Source organism: Anser anser (assembly GCF_964211835.1).
Source record: "Anser anser genome assembly, chromosome: 21".
Classification (NCBI taxonomy): domain Eukaryota; kingdom Metazoa; phylum Chordata; class Aves; order Anseriformes; family Anatidae; genus Anser; species Anser anser.
In genome coordinates this window covers 10,845,640-10,871,326 of record NC_139742.1, presented here as the reverse complement: position 1 = coordinate 10,871,326, position 25,687 = coordinate 10,845,640, and the positions used below count along the sequence as shown (strand labels likewise).

Below are 25,687 nucleotides of genomic sequence, written 5' to 3'. Positions count from 1 at the left end.
CAGGATGAGCTGATGTGGAGACAAGGGAGGAGAGGCTATTATAGGAACAACATGCTCTGCTAGTGGAGGCAAAAAAAATGTATATTGCTTTTGGATTTCTAAAATTTCAGATGTGTTCTACTTCCTTCACAGTCACCTCCTTTACTCAAGGGAAGCAAAATTAAACAGCATTACCACACAGCAAGGCTTGTTGGCTTTTCTTGATATCTTAAAACACTGATCAAAAGTTAAGACAGAGACTTAAGGGGAACAGCATGTCGGGAGATCTCCAAGGCCATGAAGTGTTGTCTTACAAAGCTACTGCGAGGTCAGAGGGTTATGTATGTGTTTTTCCCTCTGTTCTCGGAAGCTGTCCTCTCCCCTAGTGAAAAAGAAGATCTGGAAGCAAAGAGAGGTAGAGAATTCTATTCCAAACAATGCAGGTGCCCAACCTTCATTTAAATGAATTGGTCTGGACCTTCAGTTTAACATAAACATTGGGAACAAATCAGAATATCTGCTTAACTTTTTTGTATAAGTAAATTATCAAAATAAAGGGGGAAGAAATGGTAGGAAAAGGTTATTCAGAAACATATTTTGTCCTGCAGTTACTCCTACATCAGATAACTCTCTATCGTTTATGATCATTGGGTGATAAAGTAAAATCTTTGTTTAACCAGCTAAGCCTGGAGGCACAAACCACATCCTATAAATGGTGCTGGGTGGTGAAATGTGGAGGCAAGGTACTGTTAACTGAAATTGTGTGATGTTACCCTCTGCCGTATCAGGGATTTGAAGAAAACAAGGAAAAAATCACAAGCAAAATCTTTCAGTGAGTCTCTGAAGGTGCCATATGATGTGAACTCAAAAGTGACATGTGGAACAGGCTACCCCAGCGTCGTTCTTTCAGTCCTCCTCAGTCAGCGTCATGTGTTCTCTGCAAGTACAGGGTCTGCTTCGTTAGATGATTATAGCAGATTTGTGTCTCTCAAGAAGAAACAGAAGCTTAAGGTCTTCATGGTTCAGCTTTGTAGCATAGCCAGGAAATCTGCCCATTAGAATTGCAAGCCTCTTTCATGCATGGCCAGTTCCAAAGTTCTGTGCAGCAGGATTCGGGAATGAAAAATGTCATCTACAATTATGCATATTTTCATCATCTTCTGTCATGCAAATCCCCCCTCCCCAAATATGCAGCAAATGTTTTGTTTGCATATGTAGGTCAACCACAAATCTGCAGTGGTCTAACATAAATATTGGAAGCATAGGTTGATGTAAACAATTTTAAACCCAGTCTGAGAAGCATAATAACAACACCGACGTTTTCCAAGTCTGTTTACTAGATATGTTTTCTTCTGACATTTCATTTTATAAAACATTGCTTTCCTATTGATTTGCAAAAGTACAATTGACAGAAGATACTCACCTTTATTGCAAAAGGAACTATAAGCTTCAGAAATGGATGGATAGTTCTCAATGAGTAACTTGTTTTTATACAGGAGCTCAAAGAATGTGTTCTTTTTCAAAACGGTATGCTAGAGTATTTCTGCAAGTAATTCTTACTTTGTGACTGGCAGGAGCCCAGTTTTATATGATATTTTAAAAAGATTGTATGTTCGTTTTACACATTATGTGCCACTTAATGTTTTACTTGTCTGGGCTATCTTTAAAAAAAAAAAAGAAAAATATAGAAAAGAATACATTTATTGTTCTTACAATGCTAGAGAAACGCTAGAAATTTTGATCCAGACTCAGCAACAAAAAAGCTTACTAGAACTCAAATTCACAGTTTAAGAAAAACATTGCGACCTATTAAACTCATAAGCTTAGTGTGCTCCCATGTCTGATTCATGAATTTGGTATACCACAGGTTGGCAGTATGGTTCGTCTTCAGTATGAGAGGTGCTTGGATCAGCATCGTCATGATGAGAAGCCCATACTGCTCAATTTACTGACTGCAAAAGTGTAATATTCAGAGTTAGGCTTTCAGTGAGAATATCCTGCAAATGAACGAAGAGTCCTTTTGCTGGTAGATCCAGCTTGCAGTTTTCAGCAGGATACACTCCCCCTTTGAATTACCTTGCTAGCTCATTACTACTCAACCTATACTTTACTCCCCGACCTTGCAGTACCCAAGTATCATGCACAGTCAGGCTTCATGCTGTACACCGCAGACCATCCCTATTTATCTCAACATGAAATGAAGGTTTTATCCATACTACACACTGCAAACCAGGTATCTGATGTATTACAGCTGTTCTGATAGAGAAAGCACTAGTACCTTATTAGGCTATAAGAAATGTGGATATGTAATAATTAGATACACAAATATTTTTCCTTTGCAATCATTTAGTTTGGGATTTCCCGTGCTCCAAAGTCTCATAGTGCCTTGACCCATCTTAACTATTTCCCTGGCTTTCCTTCAGCACTGCTGGCATTGGTGATGATAAATCTCTAAAATACGTTTTTAAAAGTGTTCATCCAGGAGCCTGGCAGTAAAATCAGAGGCAGCCTGAGTCGGGTCACCACCTTAAATCACACTCTTGTTGGCAGACACCAACAGTTGCTCCCATCTGGTGGTGGTTGGTGAGACAGCCAGGATGTGCCCTTAAACAGTGTTTTTTGAAGCACGCAGAAAAGGCAATCGCCGGACAGACCTTCGCTGCTGAAGTTATAGCCCCGCCGAGCTCCTGTTGGCACAGTGAAATGCTCCCAACTTTTCAATTATGAATTGTCTCAGCTATAAAAAAAGCACGTCATTTAATATCAACCAGAGAGCAAGCAAGAGCGAGCTGTGATCTCACTTTCCTGGTCACGTCACATTGTAAGACACAATGTTGTAAATAATGAATTAATTAGTTTCTTTGCCTACAAGGGTGAATGGCAGAAGATAGGCGAGGCACTGAAAAAACACAGGCACTGTTAGGAATGCAGCTGATGCTCTAGTTGGCTGTTAGAGAGTATCTGGGTGAACAAACTTTCTTGTAAACTGCTGATGATTTGTGGAAAAGGGTCCGCATGTCCTGTGACAGGGAGTGACGCTGTGCCTTGATTTCTGTAAAATTACCGGGAAGCATGAGATGAGAGCGAGACATTAATCCAGATGTTTCTAAACCTGGTCGAGCAGGTAAAAGATACGTGCACCTCTCATCCTGGTCTTTGGAGTTCCCGAGTCAGGAGCTTAATCCTCCTGACATGACATTTCTATTTTAACTCATAGCTAACTGGAAGTCCCAAATTCTGCTGCATTTATTTAAGTTTAGCTTTCATTCAAGTGATTTTTGTCCCCCTGACATACTGTTTCAGTCCTGCCCTTTCTACAGATCGAGAAAACGAGTCTAGGGACAGCAATGTCACGGGATGCGGGTAATTCCCGGCTCTGTCCCCCCCCTCGAGCCCCATTCCAGGGGGCGCAGCGCCACCTCCTGCCCGAGCCGGCCCCACGCAGCCTCCTGGCCCCGTCCCGCTTCTGGCGTTGCCCGTCTCTGTGTTTTGCTGTCCTTCGGGACACCGGGCCGTTCACTCGCGTGTTCTCAGATTAATCGTGTCTGGTAAATTAATACTATGCGGGGTTCACACAACTGCACGTACTATTGTTAGTTATTGGCACTGTAAACGACAAATCGTTTTTTTGTGTTTTCTCGCTGTGCTTTTGATTCCCTCCAGCAATGTAGGAGCGTGTTTAAATACAGAGATGGCTCTTTCGAGTGACTCCAGGAGCACGGTATTCAGCCGAAGTCGTGCAGCACTGAACGCACCCTGAGCGCAGGAGCCCTGGGAGGTGTTTCCAGTACAAACCCTGCGGATTTGGGGCTGCAGAGCCATTCAGGCAGCGTGTGCCCGAGCAACAGGCCCAGTGTCGGTCTGCCAGCCATACACCTCCAGAGCAGCTTCTCCAGGCAGCTTTCAGTACAAATAATTCGGGTAGATACAGAAACTATTTAATCATACAGTGGCCATCAGTCCAGGGCAGCAAGCTGGGTATCACCGGACAAGGACAAGGAAAAGGGGCCGATGCCCAGTGGCAGCTCACAGCAGAAAATCCCTGATTTATCTCGGTGTAAGGGGACGTGGGCGCCGCCCGCCCGCACTGACCGGGACAGGGGACGTGCCAGCCCCGCAGCCCCACGGCTGACAGGCGCCGGCTGACGGCCTCCGCCGCCCGCTTCCAACATGGCCGCCGCGCCCCGCCCCTTTCCGAAATGGCCTCCCCGGCAAGGGCGGGCGGCCCCTGCCCGCTCCCAACATGGCGGAGGCGGCGTCGCGACGTCGCCGCACCGGCGGCGGCTGGCCCCTCGCGCGCTCCGTCCGCCGCCCCGCCCGCCCGGGCGTCGGCGTCGCCATGGCAACGCGCGGGGGCGGGCCGGGGCCCGGGGCCGGGCCGAGGCGACGGCGGCGGCTCGGGATGGAGGCGGCCGGGAGCGGGACCGGGGGTTCCGCCTCAGCCCGGGAGGCGACGGAGGCCCCGGGGTCCCCGGCCCTGCCCGCCCGGCGGGAGGAGGACGAGGAGGAGCGGGAGGCAGCGGGGCCGTGCCGCGGGCGGGCCTCGGGCGGGCGCGGAGCGGAGGCGGGAGGGGGCCGAGGCGGGCGGCGGCGGCCCCGCGTCACGGTGGACAGCTCCAAGGCCAAGACGTCGCTGGAGGCGCTGAAGATCAGCCTGAGGCAGCTGCGCTGGAGGGAGGTGGGCGCTGGGGGGCTGCGGCCGGGGCCCGGCCCGGCGGGGAGCGGGGGGGGGGCGGCGAAGGCACGGGAAGAGGCGAGCTGGGGCAAAACTGGTGGTTTTAAACTCCTCGTGTAAGCCCTGAAGAGATTTCTGCTGGGTGTTGTGTCACAGGTGCTAAATTGTTCTCCGAGGGCGAAGGGCAGCTTTCCGCAGCAGCTTTATAAATACCTTTACAGAAACAGATGGTTTTCTGGGAGCATTTCTAGGAGCTTTGCTAAGAAAAGGGTGCTTGTAATCCTTTTGGAAGAGGGAAGCGAAGCAGAGGGCCGAGATCCGAGGGAGCAATGTTCCTCTGTGCAGCGGCGTGGTCGGTGGCACACCTGCCCCTCGGAGCTGCCCTTGGGCTCCCCGCTTCTGCCTTTTGCCTCCCCCTCCTTCCCCGGGCTCACCAGACACCGATATTTCTTTGCACCTGATGCTTTATAAAGAAAATCTGTACAGACTTGGGGCGGGCAATGCATTCTGTGTTGTTCTTAACTTCAGAGTTAAAAGCTTCAGGAGCTCTGTCCAGTTCCCTGCTGCTCTCAGTGCAGAGTTGAGCCCCAGAGGAGGAAGCCCCAGCCCGGTGCGGTTACCTCGCTTCTGCCCGGTGCACCCGCGGGGGTCTGTCAGCAGCTCTGCTCCACGTCGTGCTAACTGTCGTGCAGAACAAGGGGCACTTCACATTTAATTTTTCTTTGCAGTTCTTATTGGCTAAGTTTTTATGCTCAGGGTGTATGGTACCGTTCTTGTGTTTCTGAGTTACTGCTTTATGTTAGCCTTGTCGATTCTGTTGGTAATGAGCCATAGTCACTGTTTTAATTTTGTCTTGATTCCTGAGATTTTACCATTTGGTGTACCTCACCCCTTGGATTTTCCAGGTGCGGTGGGCCATCCTACAGGCTGACTTGTTTCACGTGCTCTTGTTCCTCCAGAATATCCGCGCTGCATTATCGGCGTTCTCCTTCCTGCTCTGTATCCCACAACCGCGATTGCTTCTGGCATCACTTAATCTTTTTCTGTTTACTGCCTCCCTCAATACTCTTTCTCCTCCATCCGTTAGTATGGTCAATATTTTTCATTTAGTCTGTTGCTTCCCCCTGTGGCCTTTTCTTACTCCTAATAAAGAAATGACCAGGTACGGAATTGTGGGACATCTGGCTGTGCCATTGAGGTGGCTAATAATTCATCCCTCTCAAACAAGTCCCTGCAGTATATTTCTGTAGGATTTTCAGCTTATTATAGTAAAGAGTTCAACAGGTATGAACGTGACGTTATCTTTTGTCAATTTTCTCATATCAATGTATGCGTCAGATCAGTTTTTAGATCCCCCCAGGCGTACCGAAAGGGGAAGTATTAGCGACGTCTCCTAGCTAGTACTGTTTGCATTGTGGAAAACAGGAGGATGAAAATCTAGCACGGGAGTAAGACAGACTATTGACTTCAAGGTAGCAGACTTCAGCAGATGCAGGGAATTGGTAGGCAAGATCTGGTTTAGATTTGAAGAGAAAAATAAATGACTTTAAGAAGAGAAATTCAGGGAAACCTCTTTGGGTGAACTTGCATAACATTTTGAATGCTTTTCCTTTCAAATACTTAGCAAAATAGCACTGTGGTGTTCAAATAATTATCACTGATGTCCAAAGAGCCTTGGAAACAGGGTCACTGTTACAGCAGGACTGGAGGAGGGAACGCACATAGTTTCTTGAATGGTCCTTAAAAATAACGTGAAAAAAAATCTTAGAGGTATTAATGAAATGTGTATATTGAAATACCAATGGTTTAGGGGCTGGTATTTCACTCTTTTTCACTCTGTTGTTTGCAGAGTTGTTGTGTTGTGGAGTGCAAACACTCCAGTTGTTTGCATTTTGGGCTTTGATTTGGTATATTTGGCCCTTCTCTCTCACCACGTCTTACATTCTTTCCCGTTGCTGCTTTCACTTTGTTTCTGTTCTGTATGTTTGCTGCTGGATGTGTTGCCTTGAATGTTTTCTTGGGCAGGTGTTATACGAGGCTTTTAAAGTGGACTACTTTTCACTGATAGCTTTTTCTGTCCGATGGATAGCATTATGTCAGCGTCATGCAGGCTTTTGTTTGAAGTTGTACATCCTGAAATTTCCTTTCTGTGGTTCCCTTGACTTGCCAGAAGGGCTTTGTTTCAGTAGCAGGCTGTAGTTGCAGTATTCTCCCTGATTATATTAGTGTTAAATGCCAGTATAGGAAAAAAAAGACTAAGCGTGGCTAATACCGGTGAGCAGTTTATCCACGTACAGGGTGGACCTTTTAAAAAGCATTGCAGAACGTTAATGGGCATGCCAGCGAAGCAATTACTGGTATTGCTAGATTGGACGATCTGATTTAGTGTGTCAGATTCTTTAAATGAACATGATATGCCAAATGCAATAATGGGCACAAATTGAGCTTGCATCCTGAGTTTATTCATTGCTTAATAAATTATTTTATTTGGCTAGCTTTCAATTACTAGGAAAATGGAAGAAGCAGATGTGTCAGGCATCAACTGTCCCAACATCAAGCGTTTCATTTGTCTTGCTGTTCAGTAGCTGCACAGAGGCATAAAATAGTTTGAAATTTTATGCTAGGAGAAGCTGACTAGAAGACGAGTCATTTAACTTGTCATTAAATGTGATGGAACAGACTGATGTGACCCACGAGACAATTTAAGTTATTGGCTTCCAATCAAAAGGTAGAAATGACCTGTCAGACAATTTGACTGTGATTGATTATTAATTGTGTCAAAGCTGTGAAAACACTTCACTTTGTGGCCTCCTGTTTGTCTTTTCCGACAAATGCCCCAGCTCTGAACAAAAAAGACTTTAGATGAGTTCTTTGAAGGGTTGGTGGTTGGTTGCAGCGACGGGTTGTAGGACCAGGCTGAGCAGGCAGACGGAGGCAGGGATGGCTTCGGTCACATTTTTTAGCTCTGTCCCCTGGCAGCGGTGAGCACCCCAAGTCCTCGGGCTGCCTGCACCCTGCTTTTGCCATCGGCCAGAAGCTGGGGAGGTGGCAGAAGGTCCGTTTTACCCCAGCAAGATTAATTCATATCTGCCAAGCACTGCAGCGAGCCAAAAAACCTGACTTGTTCATTCCTTTCCAGACAGTATTCTCATGTAAAAGTATAGTGCAGACGATAAAGAATCCTTTCCAGCATATCCAGGAGATGAATTTGATCCTATTGTTGGATAAATCCAAATAATCTTGATATGTCAGAAGTAGAGAAGTTGCTGAGCTATCTGAATTGCTGATTCTGGGCTGAAATGGCTTCCGCTTTCCAGTCCAGAGGTGCTTACTCTTCATCTGTTGTGAAGTGATTTCTGTGCAGTGTTTGTAAAGTGCTTTGATATCCTCCATAGATGAAAGGTGTTATATAAATGCAAATTTTGTTCCTTTCATTTCCATTTCATTTAATAAATAAATAAGTTGCTCAGGTTTTAGTGGGAAGGATAGTGTGAGACCTAACACAAAATCTGTATTCTGGAGGTACCTGTGGAAAGGTTAAGGCCACTGATTGTCTTTCAGAGCCTAACAGAATTAATTTTCACATGTACAAAAACAGTTTTTGCAGGCTGAATAATAATGGAATAAGTGAAGAATCCTCTAGCTCTGCTTTTTGGGGTATTTCGTCCTTAGGAGTAAGGAAATAGAGAAAAGATGTATTGCTAAATTAGCACTTGAGATTAATTTTTCAAAGCTATTCACCGAAACTGGAATTTTAATTAAAGTAGCAAATGAAGGAAGTAATGCATTCAAAAGCTTTATAAGTTTCTTTTTTTGTGTATCCTGAAAGTGCTGTGGTCAGAAGTATAGCCTGTTCATTTGTAGAAGATGGAACCTAATAACAGGGCAGGCTCCTGTGAACGCGCTCCATGTGGTAATTAACGGCATCTGCACGGGGTTGCAGATAAAGTCACTTGGGTTTTGGTTCCTTTGAATAAAGGGACTATGTCTAAGAGAACCAGCAGGAGAAATAAGGGTACCTGTTTTTACACAAAACTAACCACTATTATCATAACAAGCTTGTAAATGTTTGATTTTTATTAGTGATTTTTTTTTTTGCTTTAGGTAGTTGGAACTGCTAATATATATAGGGCATTTGTTTTTACTGCTGGTGGCTTTTTTTAGCTATTACTGTTAGAAACTTGCTATCAGTAATTGCCCATGCTGTTTGAGGGCTCTTCAGGTGAAAAACACTGAACTTTCTGATAGCAGAAAGCTGGCTCTACAATTTTACCATTTATGATGAAATATTGTGTGAATGGGAAAAGAAGCTCTTAAGTTCCTGGAATACTTAATGCAGTTGAAATAATTGCCTTAGTCCTTGCCAGTTGAAAGCTCAACAAACGATTAGTTGAATTGTAAGCTTTTCTTTTAATTCCTTTCAGCTACTAATAGCGTGTAATTAATACTGTATGAATACGTATAATCAAATATATATAGAGAGATAGATAACGCCTTGAATATCCATTTTCAATTTACTGCAGCTTGGACACCAATGTAAACCTGCTTGCTCAGGAAGGCCGTGGCAGTTGCAACTTACTATTACTTTACGACACCATTGCTAACTGGCTACGGCTGTCCCCCGAAATAGGGAGCAGTGATGTCTCCTGCTCGTGCGAGGCTTGCAGCACGTGGAGGTGCCGCACGCGGTGGGGACGAGGCCACCGCTGGTGTGGGTGCAACCTGTGAAAAGGGATTTGGATTACCGAGCTGTAGGGGAGGGCACGAAATAGAAGCCACGGGATTGCTTGTACTAAATTGTGATATATTTTAGAATAGAACTTAGTAACTGGCAGTATGACAATTCATTCGTAACCTCTGGTGACTTTTTTCCCTCGATGGTTGCTTATCACCCCTTAAACTGGGAAGGAAAACAAAGCAAAAAGCATTATCAGGTTTTGTTTATTTCCCAGTTGTAGCCATTTGCTATTGCCGCCTTCGTGTGCTGGAATTAAGTGCTTCTTAATGAACTTTATTCCCTGTAATAGTATTTCAAATTACAAGTGAGTCATGCCTTAATTGTTGTTGATAACAAGCTCTAAATTTCTCAGATAGATCCTGTGCCTCAGCAGTTGTTTTTTCTGCTTCTATAAGCCTTTTCCCATTCAACATCTTGAACTTAACTGCCTTGAACTGATAAAAATGTTCTTAGTTTTGCAACCACAATACAGAGCATGTTTCAATTGACAGAGTACTATTCTTGAATGATTTGTATGTAATATGAGCATTTAGAAAAATAAGGAATGAATGAGTATTGCCAGTTTGCTTCAAAACTTGTCTCCTTCTCTTTTCCAGTTTCCTTTTGGCAGACGCTTGCCATGCGATATCTATTGGCACGGGGTGTCATTTCACGATAATGATATATTCTCAGGTCAAGTCAACAAGTTTCCAGGTACCTTATTTATGTTTCTATTTTGAACAAGTGCTTACAAAACATGATTAATTGTTATTGGGCTTACTATTTTCTGTGAGAGTCATCTGCCTAACCAGCTGATAGTATTTTTAGCATATTATTTTTGGTAGGTGAAATCTGCTTAGGGGGGTGTGAATACCAGAATGCGTACCTTAAGCGATTTGTGAACTGAAGTTTGTTATACAGAGGAAGAGGTTTTAATTAAAAGAATATATTCATATATGAATTTAGGGGGGAAAAAAAGTCTTAGGTTATGATTTAAGTGGACTAACTATGCAATTATTGATAGCATAATTGATAGTGGTGCTGTATCCTTGGATTTATTTTTTTTTTCAGATTGGAAAGAATCTATTTTGCTTCATACTTTGGTCTAGCTCAGAAAGAAGCTCAAAGCAGAGCTACTCAAATGGATTTTTAATATTGAAGAGTTCTTGCCAGCCCTCATCTTATTATGACTATTCTACTTTTTTTAAACTCCCTTTTTTGTTGTTTAATCTCTGTTGAAATCTCTCTAAATAAGAGCAAGGAGCTTAGGTATTGACTTATCTAAGCGCTTTACTTCAGATTTACTGCTGCTGTTAGTATGCTGTGAGAATAAGAAACCTCGGATATTGAACTTGATGCTCTATTTACCTTAACTTTCTCCTGTCTATGAGCAGTTCACATTCAAATAGGAAATGGTATAGTTTTCTGGGGGTTTAAATCTCAGTGTTACCTCTGTGTTGTGGGTTCTCATGGTGAGTGAATGGAGTGCACAGCAGTCAAGAAACACGGAGTCCTTCAGAACTAGAAGTGGTTTCCGGGAATGTTGCTCTAACTTGATGCTGGATTTTACTGACTTCCTTCTATTGAAGAAGGGTGAAGAAAGCCCACACATTCTGCTCTCGCAGAGACAGAAGCTGCAGCATGACCTAGTTGTAATGTTTAAAAGCATGCAATCAACACAGGAGAATAACCTGGAATGCTCCAGTCCTGGGAGATCCAAGCATGAGATTGAAAGCTGCAGAAAGCAGGCTTTGTAAGTTCTGCTGCTCACAGAGCAGCCTGTTCTTTCTGATACAGTTACATAAAGGAGTGGGAAGTAAACACAAAGTGGTAGGTTATATTTAAGTGACATTGTTTCCTATTCCTGGAATATTAGCAGGCTAGGGCTGTAATTTTGGATTGTAGCAAAGACAGAAGTTGCTATGGGACTAGAGCTTTCCCTCTCTTTATTCTAAGTTTTGGAGAATCAAATTGATCTTTTTCTTGCGTGATATGGTAATATAATAGGTAATGTGTCAGGAAAATGCTACAGGTATTTTGTCAGATTAAAAACTTGGAAAGGTTTTCAGCTTTATTGAAAGCAGTGGCTGTAGTGCCTACCAGTAGGGTGAGTAATGATGCGACAATTTACTTTCAGGATGAGACTTCAGTGTGGATTCCTCATCACTCTTAAATACTGTCTGTTATTTTTCCCAGGCATGACAGAGATGGTACGTAAAATTACACTGAGTCGGGCAGTGAGAACAATGCAAGATCTGTTTCCTGTAGAATATAACTTCTATCCTCGATCCTGGATTCTGCCAGAAGAATTTCCCCTCTTTGTGGATGAGGTAGATTACTTTTACTGAGAACGATACATATAACTTGTTGGATGTTGCCATAGACATCATATACTTGTTGTCACCATGTCATTCGTAAGTTTTTCATACATACCAGATTATCTAAAATCACACTTAGGTGCTACTTATGGTATTTTTTCAATTTGCTTGAGATCAGACATAGTCAGGATGAACTGCTTTTGATTATGTTCTAGGAAAAAAAATTAAAAAAAAAAAAAGCTTCTCTGCAATACCAGAAGAGTTGTCTGGAAATTAGATGATAGAAACATAATCCCTTTCCCTGCATATTCCACTGAGTGTAAAAGGACTAAAGGAGTTTCAGCACAGTAGTGTGTGGAATGTGCTATCTCATCAGGTTCATTACTGATGAAGTGTTCCTTGTCCATCCTGTCCATTTCATCTAAATTCTTCAAAACAAAGTTTTGTAGTTTGTTGTTAAATATACTCGTACCTTCCTGAGTAGATACTTGTTTAAATCTCGTCAAGCTGTTTCTTTGTTTAATTATTCAGAATGTGATAAAATGCCATGCTTATTCAGCTTTTTTTCCGAGGATAAAAAAGTGCTGTGTGTTGGTGCTCGGTCCTATTATTACGAATAGTTTTAAAATTACATGTGCTTGTTTTAGCCTCATCTGACTTGCCCAGTGCATTCTTGTATTCTACAGTATCCTTTGCTTGGCAAAGTGAGAGAAGAAGATACAGCACAGAAGTCTAATGAAGTCTGTATGTTACTTTCTAGATAATTACCATACCCACAATCCAATTAAATCCATGAACATCTATCTTTTAAATATATACTCCTCAAGTGTGCTGGGTCACTGCCGTGGCGCTACTGGTAACAGTAAAAATGAATAAAATCCCAGTAGTACTTCACAGCTTTATTGCTTTAGATGTAAGGCCAATTTGTAAAAAGGAGTGTAAATTATCCAACAAGTTTAGAAATGACAGGTAGATAAGTGAAAATAACTTGGAAGTAAACTTTCAAAATGGCGCACTGGGGTTTTAGCAATGATTCTTTTGGGAACCATGCCTGTCTCAGTTACAAGGCACTGACTAACTGAGCAGCACGTAGCAATGTGGTCTGTACATCAGGTTAAGTGCACAGACAGACATGCACGCTGTCAGCAGGTGGCACTGCGAATAAATACTTTTCTCTGGTTGAACGGTTGCTGGAGTGAAAATGATTTGGTTTTTGTTCCAAGAATAACAGATGTCCAGTAACACACTCCTAGGAGTTTCCTTTGCATATGTTTTTCCATCTGTGTTTGAGAGAAGCATAGTTCTTGTTATCAAACATTATATTTTATGTTGTAAGAGTGTGTTTGGCTTAACATGAGTTTGTAATGTAAGTCCTCTAAAACAAGAAAGTACAAAACAAAAGTGCTGTCAGCTTCTTCATTTTCCCACTTTCCTTCATACCTACATCCAGCTAGAAAACACAAAAATTAACCTAGCGTTAACCTTCCATGCTTTAAAAAACAGTAATCGATGAGAGAACTGCACTCTTAAGTTTGTTGTGGATAAGCTTCATGCTGGGAAATACCAAGAAAATGGTAGATCCCTTGGTGCCATTTATATTAAACTGAAATGGTGATGAGAATTTTTAATAAGGGGTTAAAAGTTATTTTTACTTAGTAAATATGTATGTGTCTATTTTAAATATTTACTGTTCTTAAGCCATCTAAAACATTCTCTACTAAGGTGCCACCATAATGGAGATGAGTTACAGATAAGCAAGTCTCTCGAGTGTTGCAGTCATCACTACTTTGCTAACTGTTAGAGAAGAATCTGTTGGAGTCTGTGTGATAACTCATTTCTGTTAGGAAATTCCAATTTCTGAAAAGTAACTAGCTTGGGATTCAAACCAAGACCTTGACTGCTCTCTTACTGCCTTCTTTCTGTTCTCTGTGAGGATGATGAATAGGCCTAGTGTGATTAATTTTTAATAAGAATCTAATTTGGACAGTCTAATTTCCAGCACAGTGCATTTTTGGTGGCTTAATCAGGTTTCAGCTTTTGGATACCTCTTAGGCATAGGCATGAATATTCCATTCTTTGTGCTGTCAAGTCTTATAGCCCATTATATGTATTTTTTGGGGATACTATTTCATTCAGCCAGTGTTTTCCTCACAAAGAGAGAACCTGCAACTGAATCAGATTTTCACACCATTAGACATCTAACTCTCTTCTTGCTGTTGGCTGTAAGCGGTTAGCATGTTTTTAAAAATAATTTCCTTCTGTCAAGCTAATTACAGTATGTAATTTCATTTAAACTAATTTTCCTATATGACTGATTTTTCTCAGTCTGGACAAGCTGCCTCATAAAGGGAGTTTGACAGAATGCAGTTGAGGCGGTTGTGGAGAATTTCAGGATGACCGTTGAGAATTTTCTTGAACATCAAGAAACCATCTTTGTTCTTCAAGCCGCTTGGTCTGCTGAAAAACGGATTGACTCCAGATTATTATTTCCCCTGTATACTTTGTCTGGCATGTTTTGATGGCATAGAAGGCCTGAATAATACCCAGAACACTTTTGAAGCAGATCTGGAAAGGTGCTCAAATACCGGTCTGGAAAGACAAATGGCTAGAGGAAGTGTGGACGTAGTGCCATAATACACCAGTTGTGATAGGCTTTGTTGTGGACCTCGGGAAGTTACTTCTTTTGCAGTTAAATGCAAAGAGTTAAGCATGAGATTTTGATCTATCATAATATGAGAAGCCATTATATGAAATTAACTTGTCTAGCTCTGATTATTTCCAACAAAGGTCTTAATCTTATGTGTTTTTTTTTCCTCCTTCCCCTAGAATGGCTTCCCTGAGCGAATCAGTGGGGTTACTTTGTCATTTGTGTATCCTTGTGGTATGTTATGGAAGCATGATTGCATTTAATATCACAAGAATTTTAATTTAGAAACAAGAAGACAAACCTGAAACTGAAATGCATTGAATCTCTCCTCAATTAGTCTATAACGAAATGCAAGTCGTCTGTTCTCTTGGCAGACTTCTTATATGATGTTCCTGCTGTCTTTGCTGGTCAGAGAAATGAGCTATCTTGTTTGATGATGAGAACAAAACAGAGAATTGTCTTGCTTTATTCTTTGAAGCCAGCATGTAAGGAGCACATGGCATTTAGACTTGTACGATATCCTGGCCTCTCTCTGTAGTAAACACAAATCTTGTTCTGACCTCAAACAGCAACCAATGATTGTTAAAACGCAGGATTTCAAAAGCAGGTCGCTGTTGCATCTGTAACAATAGTCCCCAGAAAGCATTATCTTTTTTGAAAAAGTACTGCTGCAGCAGAGCAAAAATAGCCTGAGGCGTGTATGGTAGACATGGGGAACAGCAGGCAGATTGCCCTGTTCATTTCAAAGGGTTCTTTATTATTTCTGCCCTAGTAGACCATGATTGCCACTTTGTATGTACGGCTCGAATCATAGTAGAGCATGTTTAGTTGTGGAGGTTCAAGATTAGCCACGTATCTTTCTGGGATACTGACTTGAACAAAGTGTGAGCTAGAAAGAATCCTCCAGTACGCAGCTTTATGTCGCGGAATGGGAGGGTTATCCTTCACTGGTAAAAGGACCAGGAGATGAACTGAGATTTGAATTTTATAGTTACATTTTGAAATTTACAGTTTGTGCTCTAGCAATGTCTTTCCTGCTAAGTGTTTGCGAATGCAGTGCTGCTAGACTTACACCCTTTGGGATTGCATCTGAATGCAGAGAACAGCAATAGAACCGGATTGAGCTGCAGCGGGCTCCTCACTAGGGTGCTGTTGCTTTACCGTGAACTTAAAGGACTGCCAGAGAAGGTGACATGGCAGTTTGTTTGCCATTGCTTGCTCAGTCCTTGACCTCCAAACCCAACTGCAGATAGTACCACTCCCTGGGTTCTCTCTCGGTCTATGCCAGTGGATCACTAAATTACCATTCCAGTCACCAAACAGGCCCTGATGGCAGTGAGCACCCCCGGTGCTGTCTGCACTTGCAGAGATTGTGCACAAGTCTTTGGTCAGCCAGGACCTCACGTAGCTACATTTTTGGCTTGGATGCCTCTGGAGGCTGAAACATGTTAACTTCACGGGCTTAACTGTGTTCATATTCTTTCCTTGCTACATGTTTTGCTTATTTATATGAATAGTGTTTAAAATTCATCTTAGGTAACTTTAAATTCTTCCTGACTTTCATTCTCAATTTCACTTCTCCTGTTTGAGGCATCCAAATGTCTATTGTTCTTACTTTTGCTCTACAAGTGATAAATAAACAAAAACTTTTTTTAGGCAGCAGGAGATATGCGTATAACATCAGAGATCTGATATTCAGCAGTTGTGTCAAGTCCTTACAGTGACCTAGTTTATCTTTCTGATTTTTTTTTTGTCTTCAAATAAAATGCTTTGAAGCTTGCAAAGTTTAGGTTTGCTACTTGGGAATGTGAACTTTGTAGGCAATTTAGATGGCATAATTGCTCTTTTCTCTGATAGAAAAAGTTTTGAGTAAATATATGTAGTTTACAAAAATGCAGATTTTAGTTTGGTGGTTATTGATGTCATATTTAACTCTGTTTCACTGTATCCAGTTGGGAATGATACTAGCTTTGAACTTTCCCTGCTAAATGAATGTATCAGCTTAACCATTCAAAGGCCAAAACAACCTTATTACAATACGTATGTTTATTTCTGCCAGCCGTTAACACAGTCTGTTCCAAAAGGAACTGTCTGATTTTTCTTAAAGATAACTGCTTCTCTAGGGAAGAAAAATGTCGTCTTTTTTTCGGTGAATTCTTTATGCGACTCCCATTAGTTTCTTAACCCCCAAACTTCAAATATGTTATTGTTGTTTCCAAGAAGCTGGTGCCTGTAAAAGGCTGTTTTCTGTTAAAGTGCCAAGCCCTGTTTATGCCCCAGAAATCAAGTTGCTGATGTCAGCATGCACAAATCACAGAGGGATTGAGCAAAAGGTTCAGACTCGATGGCTTCTTGAAGATGAGGCATTAGGATCTAGATTTGAGTTTTAGAACTTTATTTATTATTACCGCTTTCTCTGTGAAGATATAGACCCTCTCTGTGATCCTGTAATTCTCTTTACAGAAATCACTTTTGAGTTTCATCTTACATCTTACTCAGATAGGGCCTCGTAACAGAGTAAGTTCATTTGTGAATGTGTGACTGTAGAAATGATGTTTTCTGGAATTATTCTATTAACGTAATTTGTTAGCACTACAGAGTAATTGACGCATTTTTAAAGAAATACGCAAACTGGAAGCAATTCTCTGCGAAGGAGGTGAAATGCATCTTCTTTATTGACTTCTCTAAGCTTTTTTGACTATTAAAATGCATTATGTCTGTGTAGATGTTGGTGTTAGCTGCTTGCGAGCTCATACGCTAGAGTGCACTGTGTTTCATGCTGAACCACCACAGAAACGGTGAACGTGGGAACACGGACTGAACATCTGCACTAGCTGGAGGAAGTGACAGTCCAGGCATAGAGTGCTGTGCAGATTCATCCAGAGGTTTCCGTTTGTTACTGAACACCGTCAAATTCTCCCCCAACTTTATTCCATCCTCGTTTCACACTAGGTACATCTAAAGAAAGCATCTGAATTGTCATGAGAAATGAACAGACTTTCTCAATACAAATCAAAGCCACTGGTATGAGTTGTTGAAATAGTGATAGATTTTTTTCTCTTGTATTGGATAGAAAGCTGGTAATCGCATGCCAGGCCTGAGAGAAATTATGGTGTAATTTAGAAAAAACTTCATTTTGGAGAATGGTGGTAGGTAGCAACTGAAGCATAAACTGTACGTTTTATTTTGTAAACTTGTGGTGTTTGCTCAATATCTGCATGTGGCTCAATATTCCTTAGTTTTACTAATATTGGGTATCTTGACTGTGAAAAAACATCTAGTGGTAGAAAAAGATATTATCGGTGCCAAAGTTTTACTTTATCTTCTTTTCTTCCTGTATTGCATTCATGCCTCAATAAATACGGTGCTTTTTCCTTAGGTTAATGATTATTTTTTCAATAATTGTTCCAAATGCAACACAGAAGTTTAACTTTGCAGTTTCATACACACTAATGACTAGTAGAATGGACCTCATGAGTTATATACAGCATTTCATTCTGTAAATGGGTGCGTAACAAGTTCCTGGAATCATTAATACAATGGCTTGTTAAATAAAAAGCCCTTTTATCTGCACTGGTAACTCTCCACTCATGTTCGTTTTTGTGCTTGTCAGTACTGTTTATCTTCTGCCTTTTTTATATGGTGTTCACTACTATAGTGATGTGATCGTGTGATTTATTTTGTTTATGAATGCAATTTTTTGGCTTTCATAGTATCAGCCCTTCTTCCCCCTAGTTAGTGTCCTTCTTTATAATTCTTTTCCTCCTAGGTTCAGATGATGAAAGAGAGCGATCCATCCTGGAAGCCCACTTTTATTGTAAAACCTGACGGAGGGTGCCAGGGGGATGGAATCTACCTCGTTAAAGACCCAAGTGACGTCAGACTGACGGGAAGCCTCCAGAGCCGGCCAGCTGTGGTCCAGGAATATATTTGCAAACCCCTGCTTGTTGACAAGCTGAAATTTGATATTCGTCTTTATGTCTTACTGAAATCTTTAGAACCCTTAGAGATTTATATAGCCAAAGATGGACTTTCTAGATTTTGTACAGAGCCCTATCAAGAGCCCACTGTAAAAAATTTGCACCAGGTTTTTATGCACTTAACCAATTATTCACTAAATATCCATAGTGGGAATTTCATCCATTCTGACAATGCAAACACTGGCAGCAAGAGGACATTTTCAAGCATTCTGTGCAGACTGTCTTCCAGAGGAGCTGATGTCAAAAAGGTTTGGTCAGATATAATTTCATTGGTGATTAAAACAATTATTGCACTGACTCCAGAACTGAAGGTTTACTATCAGTCCGACATACCGGTGGGAAAGCCTGGGCCAACTTGCTTCCAGGTGGGTTGAGATTTTTGTTAGGGATGCAGTTAGCTCTGTGCATGGATTAATTTTCTGGATCTGTCCTTCCTTTTCTAAAAGCTGCTTTTAGTTTTGCTGCTGATCACTGGTTGGATGTAGTGGAAAGAGGAGTAGCAGATGCAAACTGGACAATGCGTTGTGTGAGCTCCCAGCTTAGGTTCTCCTCACCCAAGTTTTACCTTACAAATCTCAGTCACCTGACCTATGTTACTTCTGGCTGTAAACATATGGAGAACTTTTAATGGGGGATCAATCGTTAATATCAGTATTCACTCCAGGTTCCATCTTCTAGATATTATATCTATGAAGCTTTGCCATTACCCAATGGAGCTATGACAATGGCAGTTTTAAGACCCAATCGTAATAGGTGCTGAAATTCTGTGTTGACAGATGCACTATTTAGAGATGGGGGTAGTGTGAAAGTAGGCAGTAAGATCAAAGACGAATGGCTGGAGTAATTATTCAGCAATATGTTGTGATTGTCAGTTATTTCTTTTGTTGCTCAAATGTTTATTCTAACCAAATGTTGATATTTGGATGACCATTGTGTTCTCTGGAAGAACACCATAAGTAGAAGGAAAGTAACATGCTGCTTGTTGTGCACAGATTTTAGGCTTTGACATTCTCCTGATGAAAAACTTGAAGCCCATGTTACTAGAAGTAAATGCAAATCCCAGCATGAGAATAGAACACGAGCAAGAGGTAAGACTTCTCAACGTGATTGTGATATTGGAATGAAATTGTTTAGGGTTGGTTTTCTGGTCCTTTTCCTTGTTTGAAAGATGAAAGCTGTTTGCTGATATGAAACCTCCAAGGTTTTTTGTAATTCCCTGCTTTGAAATCATTGCTAATCTTATACCCTTGAAATATGACTTATTGGAATTGTGAAAGCTTTCCATCATCTTTGTCATAAATACATTTATTCAACATCCTCTTCAGTTGACTTAATTGTATTTAGAGGATTGCTATTTTTTTCATATTTTTATACATAATATAAATGGTAACATTGGCAACAATCTCCTTTTTTTTAAATCTTGATTTACCAGAGAAATAACTAAAAGCTGTTGTAATATACTAAAATATTAAGGTATTTGCTTATTCTTCAAGTGTTCTGTAATCTATCACTGTGTATTTAAAATGTATATGATATGCATAAATTTTTAAAAGATGTAGAGTAGGTAATGCTCTGTTCTTCACTGAGTAATTGTATCCTTTTGTAAATTAAAGCTCTCTCCTGGGGTATTTGAAAATGTCCCAAGCCCTGTTGATGAAGAAGTGAAAGTAGCTGTTATCAGAGACACTCTTCGTCTAGTGGACCCTCAGAAAAAGAAGAGAAAAGATATCCAGTAAGTGTTTTGACCTTTTTTTTATTTGCACCTTGCAATAATTACAAAAACAAAATACTTTTTCTCAATTATGTTAGTTTATCCAGGAAACTGTGCTCCCAGCTGTCCTTGTGTGACTTCTTTTGCATCCACAGTGTTAATTCTTTCAAAAAAGCATGTAGGATATTAATCAGTGGCTTGATACAAAAATGAATACTCACATTTGTGGAAGTGCCAGGTACATCTGTTGGTTATTTCCAGTGTATAAACTCATCTAGAAATGAGAGGAACTGCCTGTTGCAGCTTGCACAGAAATGCTTGTGGTAAGATCAGTCTGAGAGACTTAATGCCTTCTGTTTTAAGGAAGCACCTTGTTTTAAGCCGTTCCTTAGAGACATGAAAAGGTGATATATTTATTTATTAATGTTTTTGTTTATAAGCCTGCCTCTGTACCAGGATATCTAGTTGGTTCTTCTTTTGTCACTTATTGGCAAGCTTAAATATGTTTCTCATGTTATGTGTTGATTTCAAGGGTAATTTTGCTGTCCTTTTTTAGAAAGAAATACTCAAAAGAATTGTATAGGAACATTTCTTTAATACATGCTAAAGAGTCCCTTGAACAAGACATGGCTGATAATATTTACAAGTGCTATTGTAATATTATTATTAGATCAAAATATTTTTTCAGAGGCAATCCTACACATATAGGCTGCTGTGGTCAGTGTATAGAATGTCTTGCAAAGCAATCAGTGCTGTGTTACCTGCACTTAACCTTCACCCTTAAGATTACTTCAGTGCTTGGAGCTGGAAAAAGATTTCTTTTTAACCTGCAATTATGTAACTATTTTTTTTAATGCTGATTTTCATGTCAAGCATTCATTAACTACATATTGGATGTGGAAAAAAGGCAAGCGATGATTGCAACAAAAAATCCTGGGGAATGCTAGTGTGTGTCTGGAAAGCTTATCCAACTGAGAATTCTTCTCCAATACATTTAGACTGCTAAATAATTTAAAACAGGATTAGTCAGTCATGAGAAAAATTATGGGCTCTTCCCAGCAAGAATTCATCAGTGATGCAGCTTTTTCAGCATAATCTATTGAGTAATGTCTGTGTATCTGCACCATAAGACAATCCTATCTGTTAGTGCATAAGGTGATTGTCCTGTAGCTCCTTATACGATACGTGGGAAGTCGTGTGACAGCTCCGTTCTCACTCAGCTGAGATCTACCCCTCCTACTTCCAAGTACATTTCATTGAAGAGGGAACGGTGTGTGGAGCTTCTTGAGAAAGACATGGTCTTTCTGAAAGCTTCAGGTAAAGGACATTGTAAACCTGCATGGGTGATTAGAACACCAAAGTAAAAGCAAAGTGAGATCTGAGCTCCAGTTGTGTTTTCCTTGTCTTCAGGAGCAAAGATTTGCAACGCTTTCTCTTTGTGTGTCTTTTCTCTCACTCTTTTCATCTTTTCAATGCCTTTCAGCTAATTCTAACGTGTACTTCCCCATTCCTTTTCCAAACATTCCTACCAGTAGCTACAGAAATGGCGTCCCTGTAAGTTTGCGGGATGAAGATAATAGTTGACTGGATATAGAAAGCTGGACGGAATTTTATCTATCCACTCTAGTACTTTTAGTCTAATTGTGCTTGGCAGCAGGGAAAGCAGCAAACACTGCAGACTCTAGTTTTGATGCTAATTAGTTAATGGACATTAATCTAGGTAAAGTTCTAACAATATATTTAGCACTACATTTGAACACAGGGAACACACGTTGAGAAGTCTGAGCTGCAACTCTGGTAAATATTTTGCTGTGGAGATGGATTTGATTTCCCTCTAATTATCTACCAGATTAAAATAAATGAAGCATCTAAATGAAAGTGAGTTTTAGAAGTCATCCTAAGTACTTCATTATCACGAAAGATTAATAGCTCAGAATAATTTCTAGTTTCACTTTTCCTCATTTTTATGGAGTTTTGATTATTTTTTCTCCGTCCTTTAATGTTACATATCACATTGAAATATAAGTTACGTTCAGTCAGATTAGTGCAGTTTCTCATGCTGTACATACTCTTCATTTTTCCAACGCTATTCCAGTGTTTACATCCAGCAATCACTGGTAATTATCTTGGCAGTGGCAATAGTCAGTCACTGAAAATCTGTAGTGACACAGGCAGAGGCCTGGGGAGCGCCTTCTGAAATCAAGGGAGGAGGCAGAGAATCAGCTGCATGTTTTGTGCTTTGTTTTACTTTCTTGCTCATCTTCTTAAAAAAAAATAAAATAATCAAGCTAAGAATGCACTGTTTAAAAACAAACAAACAAAACCCACAAAAAACAGAAACCCTCTTTTTAATTTTTCGTAATGAAACCTTGCAGGACCCTAAACGTAGAGCCTTTTTTGCCCTACCTTTGGTTCCTAGACTAGTTCTCTTTTTCTTAGGCATTCTTAATTCAGAACTCAAATTTCACTCATAATTAAGAACTTAAAACATTTAATAAAATAATATGGAAGCTGCCTAACCCTTTGCTTTGTGCTGTGTGGCAGTACTGTCTTCATAGATTTTTAAGGCTTGAGTTGAACATTTTAGTCGTGCAGTCTGATTACATGGAATAAATTCATGGCTGAGCTATTTTGTTGGAAAGCCCGAATTTCATACTCCTCTGTAAATCTGTTAAATATTGTCAAACAAAGCTTACTTTCTCCTAGCATTACTAGAGAGTCGGTTCAGAAGCTAGTGATGGCAGTCATGTTGATTTCTGTTTTGAACACCTGTCACTACTAATTTCTGAATTACCATGGTGTTTTTTCCAGCTTACATTTTATAAGCAATTGTAGCTCTTTTGACTTGAATTTATGATCTAGTAAAGACCTTTGCTACCAGCTGGTCACTGTATCATCAGGACAGAGCGTTCTTTTAGCGGGAAATATAATGTGGAGGGAGAAGGGAAAAAAAAGTGGAAAGGAGAAGAGGCAGGAAGGGGCAGGATGTAGTTTGGAATGAGTATCATGTAGAGTTCGGTGACACGTGTCCCTTCACAGGGCTAAGAAGTGATCACAGTATGCATGTGTATCCACATCTATAATAGGCAACAAGGTCAGAAAGGTTGGCTGCACTCAACTTAGAGTGAAATACCTGACACATGATAGGGTAAAGGGCTGGACTGTGCTCCACAAAGCTTCATGCAAAATTATTACTTTTCAGAAAATTTTCGGTAGTATTACAAGTCTTTTGTTTAAGACTTGCTTCTTGCAGCGGAGGTACTGTTCACAGGTAGAAGGGATTTGAGCCTACAGGAAATTTCCACAATTAAATGAGTGGTCTAATGAGACCAAGCAGCATTTGAAGTAAATCAACATTACTTGTGCAAACAGCAGTTGGAATAAAGTAATTACTGATGCAAATAATTGCTTATATTGTTCTTCCTACAGAAGATCCACTTCAAAAAGCTTTGCAAACTTTTACTTTTTTGTGCCTGATTTTGAATCTCTGTAGTAGTAAAAGGATTTAGTTTCATTACTTGTTTAATTATTACCAATTTATTTTTCTTAAATCATATTATATTTGAGGAGCAAAAAGGAGTCTCAGCCTTGTATACAAATATTGTATATTCTCCACTGGATGTTAGATGTAAATTATCTGGCCATATAATTACTAGCCATGAGTATCATTTGGAGTGGGTCTGCTCTGGATGTGTTAGGGAAATCACCTATATCATCTCATCCATGCTAATGATCTGCTTTCCTGTTCTGTCAAAAATATTTTTGTCCTAGTTTATTAATGCTAATTAATCCAGAGATGATAAGAGAATTCTTTATATTTGTGTTGCTGTTGTTTATTCTGCCTCAGTCTGATCTCTTGGATTTACACGCCTGGTTTCTTACATGTTTCAAGACAGAAAATAAGTATTTCGCTCCTTTGACAAGGAAGGCATAGTATTATGACATGTTTATTGTTATTAGAAATATGAGTTGCTCACGGAATAATATCTGCTTTATACTTGTTAGAGATGAAGGTGCAGCCCCCTAAATAATATAAAGACTTCTATTCAGCAGTGAAATAGCTATCGACAGAATAAAGAATTGAAACACTTTGGAAACCAAATGTAATTTAATCTGTGGCTGTTATAATCAATTCATTGTGTCCACAAAAAAGACTTTGTTTTATTACCTATTCTGGTATTGCTGTTTCATTGGTAGTTTATCTTTTCTTGAGTGCTTATTCTCTGTTCATACTTTTTTTTTTGTATTTGAATTCAGCCTTGAAATTTATTTGTGATGTTCTGATTATTTTTTTCTTCTTTTTAAAATATGTCAGGTATGATTCTCTTCTCTGGATTCCGTGGCTCCAGCAAATGTCAAATATGATTAACCAATTTCCTGAGCACTAAGAGCCCCAATGTGGTGTCTCTCAAATTTTTTGCAAGATCAGCATGCAAACACTGGCTAATGTCACTCTGTTCAGAGAACACTGTGTAAATATTAATGTGTGTCAGCTCGACTCTTTCTCTAAGCATTATGTAGTTAGGAAGAAATTCTAGTCAGGGTTTTGTGGAACTTAATATACAAAAGATCTCACTCTTTTCTTGCACAAAACAAGGTAATTTGTTCTCTCTACTATATGGGATTACACATCTATCCCACCTTAAACTTAAATGCTTTTCTCTGACAAGTTTCTATCTTAAAAATAACTTACGTTAAAGTGACAGCATGACGAGGTAAGTCATTTCCCCTGTGCTAGTGACCGTTGGGTCTGTCCTTGCCTACTAAACTGCAAGTCTACGAAGGAGGAACGTGAGTTGTACTGAAAGGCCTGTTTAAGTCCTGTTTCTGTTTGGTATGTTTCACAGACATTTTCCAAATCTAAATGCTGTTCTTAATTCCTTGATATTGTAGGTCAGTTTTTTATTTACTTTAATAAAAAAAAAAGTAAGAGGGTGGGGTGAGAGAACAGGAAATCATCTAGATGGCTACATTTCTATTTTTTACAGGTATTTTTAAACATAGCTTCCTAACCTCCCCCAGTGTTTAATAGAAATATGAAAATATGCCATGCAAAGAATATGATTATCCTAGATTTTGCTGATGAGTCATTCTTATTATTGATTATGGTGTTTATCTTGCTACTCATATTCTAAGGTTATAGTTATGTGATGGGGGTAGTTTAAGAGGGTCAGAAACTCAGTGCATAATCATATGGAGAGGCTGAGTGGTATAATAGTGGTGTTGCAGCTATTGCTGATCAGAAAATGGCTGTTCTTCAGTCCTGTTGTAAGGCATCTTAGTTTCTGCTTCTGTGCATAACTCTATTATGTTCTGCAGTGATTCATTACTCAGGGTAGTCAGTATCTTCGGCATGATTATATGGGGTGAGTTTAGTACTTAAAAAAAAAACCAAACAAACACTAAAATAAGCACATAATAAACCTAGCCATGTTAACACTAATATTTTGGATTATGTTTGCTAATTGACTTTTTTAGTGGAATCCTACAGCTTTAGGTTGATTCCTGTATTCCTTTGTTATCACTTGGAAGTCTGGTCAGGTTTTCAGCTATTCAAATGCTTCTCAAGCACCACCTCTTCATTCCAAGCCTTATTTCTGCCTGAGAGTGTATAAACTCATATGAATGGCTTTTTTGAGATTGATCTTTCTACTCTGGTT

The 25,687-nt window shown here is 40.2% G+C and overlaps 1 protein-coding gene across 4 annotated transcripts in view; it reads left to right on the top strand.

Moving 5' to 3' along the window:
- TTLL11 (tubulin tyrosine ligase like 11) overlaps positions 1–25,687 on the top strand; it is a 56,255-nt gene that overhangs the window by 4,271 nt on the left and 26,297 nt on the right. For 3 of the 4 annotated variants that reach the window (XR_014574461.1, XR_014574462.1, XM_083807476.1), the window contains exons 1-6: positions 4,208–4,657; positions 9,989–10,085; positions 11,568–11,701; positions 18,106–18,681; positions 19,309–19,404; positions 19,930–20,048. Coding sequence is in view for 1 of the 4 variants with exons in the window: in XM_083807476.1 (XP_083663602.1) it covers positions 4,223–4,657; positions 9,989–10,085; positions 11,568–11,701; positions 18,106–18,681; positions 19,309–19,404; positions 19,930–20,048 (1,457 nt within the window). In the remaining 3 variants the exon portion in view is untranslated. Of the gene's footprint in view, positions 1–4,207; positions 4,658–9,988; positions 10,086–11,567; positions 11,702–18,105; positions 18,682–19,308; positions 19,405–19,929; positions 20,049–25,687 lie in introns of those variants that run through there. The other variant, XR_014574460.1, reaches the window with a different exon arrangement.